This window comes from Anomaloglossus baeobatrachus, chromosome 2 (genome assembly GCF_048569485.1).
Source record: "Anomaloglossus baeobatrachus isolate aAnoBae1 chromosome 2, aAnoBae1.hap1, whole genome shotgun sequence".
NCBI classification, from domain to species: Eukaryota; Metazoa; Chordata; class Amphibia; order Anura; family Aromobatidae; genus Anomaloglossus; species Anomaloglossus baeobatrachus.
The window spans coordinates 654144578-654156750 of record NC_134354.1 but is presented as its reverse complement, the minus strand read 5'-3'; the positions used below and the strand labels follow the sequence as shown (position 1 = coordinate 654156750).

The 12173-nt window shown below is 52.1% G+C and overlaps 1 protein-coding gene across 6 annotated transcripts in view; it reads left to right on the top strand.

Moving 5' to 3' along the window:
- The window catches only part of LOC142292008 (retinol dehydrogenase 7-like), a 75997-nt gene that overhangs the window by 48370 nt on the left and 15454 nt on the right, over window positions 1–12173 (top strand). For all 6 annotated transcript variants that reach the window (XM_075337047.1, XM_075337044.1, XM_075337046.1 and 3 more), the window contains one exon: window positions 1350–1608. In XM_075337047.1, the coding sequence (XP_075193162.1) occupies window positions 1350–1608 (259 nt within the window). The remainder of the gene's footprint in view (window positions 1–1349; window positions 1609–12173) is intronic.

Genomic DNA, 12173 nt, shown 5'->3' with positions numbered 1-12173 from the left:
TGACCTTGCAGGCGCCTCCTGTCTCCTCCTCGCCGCCGCCTGCTGCGCCCAGTCCTCCGGTCCCGATAATCCAGCCACACAGGTGAGGTGACCCTGCAGGCAGCCGTCCTCCGGCCCCCCCGCGGAGGGAAGGGGGGTGTTGTCCATCGGCCGCATCGCTCAAAAATCCAGGCTGAGGCCTCACACCGGAAGTAGGCCCCCGGGCTGGACACGCCCCCTTTTCGGCCGTCGCGGCCCTGCAGGAGATTCCTCCCGACAGCCAGAGTGGGCGCAGCAGGCTACCGCCGCCCGCCCAGCTGCGGAGGGTCCCCACGGGAGTGGGGGCTCTCACGTTGTCCTCCTCACCCCCACCTTCCCCAAAAGACCCCGGCGAGTCCTGAAACTGCCAGCACTGCAGCAAAGAGGGGGGGGAGGGGAAGGTGCCGAGGAGACGCCCTGCACCGCCATGCTGACCAGATCCGAGGATTCCTCAGGACATCATGATGGAGGTTCCCCAGCCCGTCCAAGCTGCAGATCTGCGATGTTCGGATCCATCAGGCTGGATGTCATGATGGAGGTTCCCCAGCCCGTCCAAGCTGTCATCCAGGAAAGTGCAAAAGGAGGTAATTGACTCCCACCTCCTATTATATACACCATAAAGCTCCCTCCTTTACTTCCACCACACTCCACCCCCTAACCAATCACCTTCTTTTCCTCATTCCTAAACGAACCAACACTGTTTAACCCCATCAACTCCCTACCCTCCGGGCTGTCATGTCGCCCCTACACCCTATGGGTTCCATGGCTTTCTTAATTTATAGTGACCGGAGAATTATGTTACCAGGTAATTGTTACTGCACAATGACTGCCGTAACAATGAAGTCCCAAGAATTATTTTTTTTGTCCATTTCACGTTTGGATTTTTTTCCCGATTTTTCCAGTACGGAAATGATAAAATAATTGGTTTAATTCAACACTTTAATTCATCCCACAAAAAAAACAAGCCCTCACATGGCCATGAAGATGGAGAAATAAAACAGTTAGGAGGAAAGAACAAAAACTTAAAAATGTTGGCATTAACAAAAAAATTGAGTTCGTAGTACACTATTTCTTACTTTTAGATAAATTTTATATGTGCATTGGGATATAAATATGTAAAAAAATAAGCCACCAAAAGTTACAGGCCAGAACGTGGACATCTGGCCAAGATTTTTACCAATCAGTAGATCGGCTGAGCCATTATTCAGTCAACAGTCACATAATGTGTTTAGTGGGATTATGTAATAGACAGTGAGAACTTAGACACATTTCATAAATATGCTTCAATATGTGACATTTTCCTCTATCCATCTTCTTATTTCTTATCTTAGGTCTCTGGGGAGTGATAAACAATGCCGGTGTTTCCGTGCCAACTGCCCCAAATGAATGGCTTTCTAAAGAAGACTTTTCAAAACTCCTGAATGTGAATCTATTGGGTGTTGTAGATGTCACTCTTAAGATGCTGCCTTTGATTCGAAGAGCTCGTGGACGTGTAGTGAATGTTGCAAGCATCGCAGGTAGATTTACCATCTGTGGTGGGGCATACTGCATGTCAAAATATGGAGTGGAATCCTTCTCCGATAGTCTTCGGTGAGAAATGCTTCATTATCCTTTCTTTATTATGCCGCTTTTGTATGGCCCACAATCTAATTTTCACACTAGGGTAGATTTCAAAGGAAGAAGCTCTGTGCAAATTTCTGATTCTGACTAAACCTGTATTTCCAGTATGTACTCACCTAATACGTTAATATTAGGTTTTAATGGAAGTGGAAGTGATTTTATCCTTCTATATAATACAGAAACAATATTGTTTGATTGTTTCGACTCATAAAATATATATATACAGTGTGTATATATATATATATATATATATATTTACAGTACAGACCAAAAATTTGGACACACCTTCTCATTCAAAGAGTTTTCTTTATTTTCATGACTCTGAAAATTGTAGATTCACATTGAAGGCATTAAAACTATAAATTAACACATGTGGAATGAAATACTTAACAAAAAAAGTGTGAAACAACTGAAAATATGTCTTATATTCTAGGTTCTTCAAAGTGGCCACCTTTTGCTTTGATTACTGCTTTGCACACTCTTGGCATTCTCTTGATTAGCTTCAAGAGGTAGTTACCGGAAATGGTCTTCCAACAGTCTTAAAGGAGTTCCCAGAGATGCTTAGCACTTGTTGGCCCTTTTGCCTTCACTCTGTGGTCCAGCTCACCCAAAACCATCTCGATTGGGTTCAGGTCTGGTGACTGTGGAGGCCAGTTCATCTGTCGTAGCACCCCATCACTCTCCTTCTTAGTCAAATAGCCCTTACACAGCCTGGAGGTGTAATTGGGGTCATTGTCCTATTGAAAAATAATTGATGGTCCAACAAAACGCAAACCAAACTTTTAGTCTGTACTGTATATAAATATATATATATAGTACAGACCAAAAGTTTGGACACACCTCATTCAAAGAGTTTTCTTTATTTTCATGACTCTGAAAATTGTAGATTCACATTACAGGCATGAAAACTATGAATTAACACATGTGGAATGAAATACTTAACAAAAAAGTGTGAAACAACTGAAAATATGTCATATTCTAGGTTCTTCAAAGTAGCCACCTTTTGTTTTAATTACTGCTTTGCACACTCTTGGTATTCTCTTGATCAGCTTCAAGAGGTAGTCACCAGAAATGGTTTTCACTTCACAGATGTGCCCTCAGAGGTTTAATAAGTGGGATTTCTTGCCTTATAGATGGGGTTGGGACCATCAGTTGTGTTGTGCAGAAGTCTGGTGGATACACAGCTGATAGTCCTACTGAATAGACTGTCAGAATTTGTATTATGGCAAGAAAAAAGCAGCTAAGTAAAGAAAAATGAGTGGCCATCATTACTTTCAGAAATAAAGGTCAGTCAGTCCGGAAAATTGGGAAAACTTTGAAAGTGTCCCCAAGTGCAGTGGCAAAAACCATCAAACGCTACAAAGAAACTGGCTCACATGAGGACCGCCCCAGGAAAGGAAGAGCAGGAGTCACCTCTGCTGCAGAGGATAAGTTTATCCGAGTCCCCAGCCTCAGAAATCGCAGGTTAACAGCAGCTCAGATTAGAGACCAGGTCAATGCCACACAGAGTTCTAGCAGCAGGCACATCTCTAGAACAACTGTTAAGAGGGGACTTTGTGCAGCAGGCCATCATGGTAAAATAGCTGCTAGGAAACCACTGCTAAGGACAGGCAACAAGCAGAAGAGACTTGTTTGGGCTAAAGAACACAAGGAATGGACATTAGACCAGTGGAAATCTGTGCTTTGGTATGATGAGTCCAAATTTGAGATCTTTGGATCCAACCACCGTGTCTTTGTGCAACGCAGAAAAGGTGAACGGATGGACTCTACATGCCTGGTTTCCACCGTGAAGCATGGAGGAGGAGGTGTGATGTGTGGGGGTGCTTTGTTGGTGACACTGTTGGGGATTTATTCAAAATTGAAGGCATGCTGAACCAGCATGGCTACCACAGCATCTTGCAGCGGCGTGTTATTCCATCCGGTTTGCGTTTAGTTGGACCATCATTTATTTTTCAACAGGACAATGACCCAAAACACACCTGCAGGCTGTGTAAGGGCTATTTGACTAAGAAAGAGAGTGATGGGGTGCTAAGCCAGATGACTTGGCCTCTGCAGTCACCAGAAACCTACGAAAATGTCTCAAGGGGTATTGTACAGAAAAACACCGAGTAGAAAACCCCCCATAAAACAATAAACTTTATTAATGAACCAATATACAGTGGAACCTCGCTTAACGAGTAACCCACTTAACGAGAATTTTGCTTAACAAGCAAAGCTTTCTGTAAATGTGTAACCCACTTAATGAGAAAGCTTTGCTGGACGAGCAAAATTTTCACTGCACACACCTCCGGTTTCATACATCCACCACGCTCTGACCCGCACTTGCAGTCCACACAAACACACACATGTACGCACAAACACACACAAACACACACACATGCACACACATACAGTATTATGCTCACCTTACCTTCCGTTCCACCACCGGCCTCATGGTTCTTGTAGTTCCCGGGTACATCGCGACGTCCTCGCGGCGAACTACAAGTACCATGAGGCCGGCGGTGGAACGGAAGGTAAGGTGAGCATATAATATGTGTACCTTCCTGTCACGAACCACCGGGGGGTCACTCAGAAATCCCCCGTGCTGGCCACCAATGTCACGATCGGGGGGTAACAAGTGGGGGGTCACCCCTCCTTTATCCCTTCCGACCGACAGACAGAGCACGTGACGCGCTCTCTAGCACCCCTCTTATAGTCAGGCCAATTATGGAATTGCCCGAAAATAAGCAAGGAGGCCGCTATTCTCCTGTGCCGATGATTGAAGGGTCCCCGGTGAGAGCAGGGTATATATTCCACCGACCTCCGCGGACGAAATATATAAGTACCTCCTCGCCTCTCACTGGCCGCCCCACAATGATCCTTGGCACACACTCGCTACCACCAACCGATTTACGGTAACTATTAGCCGAACACACAGGCGTGGGGTTCAAGATCGAGATAACAGAACAGCCCAAGATTAATTATATAATTTAATCGGCCTAAGCCACACTAGAAACTACAATATATACAATAGGGGATCTACAGAATATACATATGTCAGAGTACAGTTACAATCAAAGCATGGTTTACAAACAGGCATACACAGTTCGAGCAGTTACCTTGTGCGTCTGGCCACAGGGGGGCGCCATGGACCAGGTTTCCAGGATCTCCCTCACAGGTCTTCCCTGACCAGACCCCCGAGCAAAAGAACACTGGAAAATGGCCGAATTGGGGTTATCAACCTGGGCAAATCCAGGTCCCCTCCTACCTTTGTGACCTCAGAAGGAGCACTGCTCCACCCCTGGCTTCAGTTATGGATAATATCCACAACAGGGGATATGGGCCATAACTTGGCCTGGGAACGTCGTAGGCAGACGCCAATGCTCTCATTGTGACAGTTATGAATTTAGCTGCAGAACGAGAGGACTCATGACCCGTCTACCAGTTCCCCATTGGCTGATATCACGCCTGGGGTATTTCCCCAGGTCTTACTCCCATAAAAAGGGTGTGCCAGCATCATCCGCATGCGGAGGCACCATTTTTATGCCTGCCATTTTTATGGGAAATATGGCTTGCGAGATATTAACCATATTTTACTGGAGTCGTTCTGTCTGGATACTTCCATAGCTTTATAATGAGATACAAACTCTTGTTACAGGGTCACGGCAGGGGGGGCATCCTGTGTCCACTGTTCCCAGGTCATCTAATTTCAATATCACAGGAGATGGCCATGGGATGTGTTGCTAGGATGTGACACCTTCCCAGATGGTGGACATCTGAGACCAAGAAGGGAGGGGCACTGCCATGGAGTGATGAGAGCGATTATGACTGGAAATCATAATTCCTCTTCATATCCCAGGATTTTCCTCACACCTCCCCCCTTTTGAGGGCGCTAGGGGACAGCACACTCCGGTGTTCCCCCATGCGCCCGTCCGCGACCTCTCCTTGTCGGGACAGCCCGTCTGCGTTACCGTGGTCACGTCCCCTTTTGTGGCGAATGGTGAAGTTGTATTGCTGGAGCGCCAGGCTCCATCGCAACAACCTGCCATTCGTCCCAGAGACAGTGTGTAAGCAGCTGAGGGGATTGTGGTCCGTCTCCACGATGAAGTGGCGCCCGTATAGATAGGGTTGCAGACGCTGCAGAGCCCACACTATGGCTAGGCATTCCTTTTCCATCGTGGAATAGGCCACTTCCCTTGGTAACAGCTTCCTGCTCAGGTACAAGACTGGGTGCTCTTGACTCGCAGAGTCCACCTGGCTGAGCACCGCACCGAGGCCGAACTCACTGGCGTCGGTCTGTACTACAAACGGCCGCGTGAAGTCGGCTGCCTGTAGCACGGGCGGGCTGGACAGGGCGTCCTTTAGGGCCCGGAAGGCTGTCTCGCAGTCCATTGTCCAATCGACTGCAGAGGGCAGCTTCTTCTTGGTGAGGTCCGTCAAGGGCTTTGCCAGGCTACTATAGCGTGGAACAAACCTCCTATAGTACCCAGCGGTCCCCAAGAAGGACATCACCTGCTTCTTGGTCCTGGGGGTGGGCCAGGATGCGATGGCCTCTACTTTCTCAGGCTCGGGCTTCAGAGTTCTCCCGCCTACCCGGTGACCGAGGTACTGGACCTCGCTCATGGCCAGCTGACACTTTCCCGGCTTGATGGTCAAACCTGCCTGGTGGATCCGCCTGAGCACCTGTGCTAGATGCTCTAGGTGATCTTCCCAGGTGGGACTGAAGACGGCAATGTCATCCAGGTATGCGGCCGCGTACCCTTCAAGTCCCTTGAGCAGGGTGTTGACCATCCGCTGGAAAGTGGCAGGGGCATTCCTCATCCCGAATGGCATCACCGTGGACTCGTACAGTCCAAATGGGGTAATAAAGGCAGAGCGTTCCCTGGCCTTGCGAGTCAGGGGGATCTGCCAATATCCCCGGCTCAGATCCATGATGGTCAGGTACTGAGCCCCGGCCAACTGATCGAGCAGGTCATCGATGCGTGGCATTGGGTACGCATCGGCGACCGTGACAGCATTGAGCCCCCTGTAGTCCACACAGAACCGAGTGGTTCGGTCCTTCTTAGGGACGAGGACTACAGGCGAGGCCCAAGCGCTGTTGGATGCCTGGATCACCCCCAGCTTCAGCATCTCGTCAATCTCCTGGCGCATGTGTTGCTGCACCTCCAGGGAGACCCGATATGCTGAACGCCGGATCGGGGGATGATCCCAAGTGTCCACGTGATGGACAGCCAAGTCAGTCCTTCCGGGCTGGTTGGTAAACAACCCCCGGAAGGGGTGTAGGGTGGCCCACAGCTGGGACCGTTGGTCCTCAAAGAGCTGGTGGCCAACCTCCACATCCTCAATGGACCCACCTGCCCTAACCTGGGCTAGCATATCCAAGAGGGTTTCCGCTTCTCCCTCCTCGGGGAGGTTGCACACGGGGAGCGCACACGCCTCCCGCTCATGATGTGCCTTCATCATGTTCACATGGAAGGGCTTCCGCCTTCCACGGGCAGGGTCCAGGGTGACCAGGTACGTTACAGGGTTGAGTTGCTGGTATATGAGGTATGGGTCTTCCCAGGCTGCCTGAAGCTTGTCCTGTGGTACGAGGACCAGTACCCACACCTTTTGACCCACTTGGTAGGTCCTCTCACAAGCGTTCTGGTCGTACCAACGCTTCTGATCGGCCTGGGCTTGAGCCATATTGTCTAGTACCAGTTGCGTCAAGGCCTGCATTTTGTCCCGGAAGCGCATGACATACTCGATAACCGACACTCCAGGGGTGGCCAAATCCCCTTCCCAAGCCTCTTTCACCAGAGCCAGGGGGCCCCGCACACGTCGCCCGTACAGGAGCTCAAACGGTGAGAATCCCATTGAGGCCTGTGGGACCTCCCGGTAAGCAAATAACAGGTGTGGGAGATACCGCTCCCAGTCACGCCCGTGGGAGTCGACCAACATCTTAAGCATCTGCTTTAAGGTGCCATTGAACCGCTCGCACAGGCCATTAGTCTGAGGATGGTACGGGCTGGCCACCAGATGTCGCACCTGGACTTGCTTACAGAGGGCCTCCATCAGCTGTGACATGAATTGGGTCCCCCGGTCAGTGAGCATTTCCTGGGGAAAACCCACTCGGGAGAAAATCTCCAGCAATGCGGTGGCCGCCTTGTCAGCCCGAATAGACGACAAGGCCACTGCTTCAGGGTACCGGGTGGCATAGTCCACTACCGTCAGTATGAAGCGTTTCCCGGAGCTGCTGGGGATGGCCAGCGAGCCGACCAGATCCATAGCCACCCTCCTGAAAGGCTCATCTATGATGGGCAGAGATACCAGTGGGGCTTTGGGGTGTGGCCCCGCCTTCCCCACTCTCTGACAGGTTTCACACGAACGGCAGTAGGCAGCCACATCGGCCCCCATTTTTGGCCAGTAGAAATGCTGGTTTAACCTGACCTTGGTCTTAGCGATCCCTAGGTGTCCGGCCATCGGAATCTCATGTGCGATCCGCAACAACTCCGTCCGGAACGGATGGGGTACCACCAACTGTCGCTCCCTGGGCCACGCCTCCGGTGAACCCTGCTGGACCGTGACCCGGTACAGCCGTCCTTGGTCCCAGACCACTCGCTCCGGGTCAGAGTCCGAGTGAGGCTGTGCCGCCTGCTCCTTAAGAGCTTTCAGGCTGTCGTCAGCTTCTAACGCTGCCTGAAACCCCTGACTAGATGTGGCCAGAATCGACGAGACTGTCACATCTTCGGTCAGTACCCCGGGACCTGTGTCCTGGCCTCCGCCTGACTCGGCTGCCACTTGGTCAGAAGGGGAAGAGCTATCGGACCTCCTGGAGGCCCCTTGGCTTCCAGCACTCCCACTGCGGGTGACAGCGGCCACAGCCGCTGCGACCGTGGGTCTTGCCTGCTCCTCCTCCGTTCCTGACCAAGTTGCTGGTTCAGGCAGACCTACCTGGCTTCCTGACACCCCGGTTGTGGGGGAGCCATGCACCAAGATCTTACCTGGGAGCCCTTCCGCTCCTGGACCGGCCCCAATCTCACCTGCCTGTTCCCCCCCTGCAGCAACAGAACCCCGCTGTGAAATCTCTGGGGACCCCACATTTGCTGTGGTAGCCCCACCCCACACACTGGTTCTCCCCCTGCAGCACCCTGCTCTCTGCTTATTCCTGCAGCGGGCAACAGATCCCAGCTCACTGGCTGATCACTTGTAGAGGCATTGTCACACCTTTCTCCAACCCCCTCCCCTCCTGTCACAGCTGCAGCTATGTGTGTGTCTATGGTGTCTGTGCAAGCAGAAAAATCAGAGTTCACTCCCTCCTCCCTTACATCATTCATAGATAACACATTAACATTGTCCGGAGGCATGTCAGTACTGGCTGAAGGTTCAGCCCTTGGGGGGGCCCAAACTGGGAGGTTATCTGCCCCAAGTAGCACGTTTGCGGGGATCCGATCAGTTACCCCCACCTCCCTCACCCCTCATCCTGCGCCCCAGTCCATATAAACGCTGGCGATGGGCAGCGCCGGGTCAATGCCTCCAATTCCGGAGACAGCGAGGGTTTTTCCAGGTACCAAGTCTTGGGGGGACACCATCTCAGGCCGCACCAGAGTCACCTCCGAGGCGCTGTCTCGCAGTCCTTTGGTTGTAGACCGGCCGACGGTGACAGGTTGGAAGCTGTTCAGGGACCTACCACCACCCCCACCCACACAATACACCTTGGGCGGCCCTTGGGACGGGGACGGGGCCGGGGCCTTGGGACGCTGAGGGCACATGGCCTTGAAGTGTCCAGGTTGGTTGCACTGGTGGCACCATCTTGGTTCTGCCACGGGCCTGGAGAGGGGAGTTGAGGGGGACACCCCCTACAGTCTAGGGGCAGGTGGGGCAGTCGCAGAATTCATCTTACCCCCTCTCCAGGTGCTGCTGGTGGCCGCTCTCCTGGCCTCAGGAGCCCGATTGTTGGTGTAGTCATCGGCCAGGGCAGCTGTAGCCGTGGACCCCTTTGGCTTCTGGTCTCGGATGAACTGACGGAGATCCTCAGGGCAGTTCCACAAAAGTTGCTCCGTGATGAACAAGTCCAGGATCTCCGGTCCGGTGGAAAGCTGCAGGCCTTGGGTCCAGTGGTCGGCAGCTCGGGCAAGTGCCCGCCGGTGGTCAGCCCAGGAGTCCTTTGGTCCCTTCTGCAGGGTCCGTAACTTCTTGCGGTAGGACTCCGGAGTGAGGTTGTACTGTTGGATCAGGGCCCGCTTGATGGTGTCGTAGCCCTGATCTGTCTCAGCAGGCAAGTCCCCAAGGATATCCAGGGCCTTACCCCTTAAACGGGGGGTCAGGTATTTGGCCCACTGGTCCTTGTCCAGATGGTGCTGCAGGCAAGTCCATTCAAAAGCAGTCAGGAAAGAGTCCAAGTCTCCATCCTTCTCCAGCACTGGGAAGTCCTCAACACGGACCTTTGGAAGTTTGGTGTCTTGAAGGTCACGTGTGGCTGATGAGGGCCGAAGCTGAGCTAGCTGCAGCTGGTGGTCACGCTCTGCCTGTTGCCGTCGCTCTTCACGCACTGCTTGCCGCTCCGCAGCTTCACGCGCTGCCTGCCGCTCCGCAGCCTCAGCCTCACACGTTGCCCTGCGCTCTGCCCTGCGCTCTGCCAGGAGTTCCTTGTAACCCTCCCGGTCTCCAGCCTGGAGTAGGGCCATAGCCATTTGAAGAAGGCTATCCGAGCCTCCCAGGCTCGGTGGACTGGCACGTGGTGATCTGCGGCCCGCTGCGGAGCCTGGTGATTCACTGTCCATTGCAGAGTGGAGGACTGGCATCTGGCTCGTTGAGGACCCTTGGGTGAGCTCCTCCTCATCGTGTCCATAATTGCCAGGTTGTGCGCTGTCCTCTGCAGAACGGTTCTCTGGCGTCGGGCTCCTGGAGGACTCGTGGTCAACCTCCTCATTGTTGTCCACAGCACCGTCCTCTACCTCTTCGGCTCCTGCCTTCGCATTGACCAGTTGCATAGCTCTGCTCCTGGTGCCATCAGCCATTCTTGCAGACTTTGGTCATTGACACAGAACTGACACCTGATGCCTCCACACACTCCACTGTATCTGCACTCTGACACTCTAGTGTTGGTCTGGTCTGAAGACCCCAGCAGCCACAGCTGCTGCAGGCAGTCTTTAGTGTCTGGGAGTATGGGTCTCACACTCACACACACTATTATCTCGATCCCACCGCTATGCCACCAATATGTAACGAACCACCGGGGGGGTCACTCAGAAATCCCCCGTGCTGGCCACCAATGTCACGATTGGGGGGTAACAAGTGGGGGGTCACCCCTTCTTTATACCTCCTGACCGACAGACAGAGCACGTGATGCGCTCTCTAGCACCCCTCTTATAGTCAGGCCAATTATGGAATTGCCCGAAAATAAGCAAGGAGGCCGCTATTCTCCTGTGCCAATGATTGAAGGGTCCCCGGTGAGAGCAGGGTATATATTCCACCGACCTCCGCGGACGAAATATATAAGAACCTCCTCGCCTCTCACTGGCCGCCCCACAATGATCCTTGGCACACACTCGCTACCACCAACCGATTTACGGTAACTATTAGCCGAACACACAGGCGTGGGGTTCAAGATCGAGATAACAGAACAGCCCAAGATTAATTATATAATTTAATCGGCCTAAGCCACACTAGAAACTACAATATATACAATAGGGGATCTACAGAATATACATAGGTCAGAGTACAGTTACAATCAAAGCATGGTTTACAAACAGGCATACACAGTTCGAGCAGTTACCTTGTGCGTCTGGCCACAGGGGGGCGCTGTGGACCAGGTTTCCAGGATCTCCCTCACAGGTCTTCCCTGACCAGACCCCCGAGCAAAAGAACACTGGAAAATGGCCGAATTGGGGTTATCAACCTGGGCAAATCCAGGTCCCCTCCTACCTTTGTGACCTCAGAAGGAGCACTGCTCCACCCCTGGCTTCAGTTATGGATAATATCCACAACAGGGGATATGGGCCATAACTTGGCCTGGGAACGTCGTAGGCAGACGCCAATGCTCTCATTGTGACAGTTATGAATTTTGCTGCAGAACGAGAGGACTCATGACCCGTCTACCAGTTCCCCATTGGCTGATATCACGCCTGGGGTATTTCCCCAGGTCTTACTCCCATAAAAAGGGTGTGCCAGCATCATCCGCATGCGGAGACACCATTTTTATGCCTGCCATTTTTATGGGAAATATGGCTTGCGAGATATTAACCATATTTTACAGGAGTCGTTCTGTCTGGATACTTCCATAGCCTTATAATGAGATACAAACTCGTGTGACAGGGTCACGGCAGGGGGGGCATCCTGTGTCCACTGTTCCCAGGTCATCTAATCTCCATATCACAGGAGATGGCCATGGGATGTGTTGCTAGGATGTGACACCTTGCCAGATGGTGGACATCTGAGACCAAGAAGGGAGGGGCACTGCCATGGAGTGATGAGAGCGATTATGACTGGAAATCATAATTCCTCTTCATATCCCAGGATTTTCCTCACACTTCCGTTTCATCGCCGGTCTCCTGTGTCCTGTAGTGCGCCGCTCC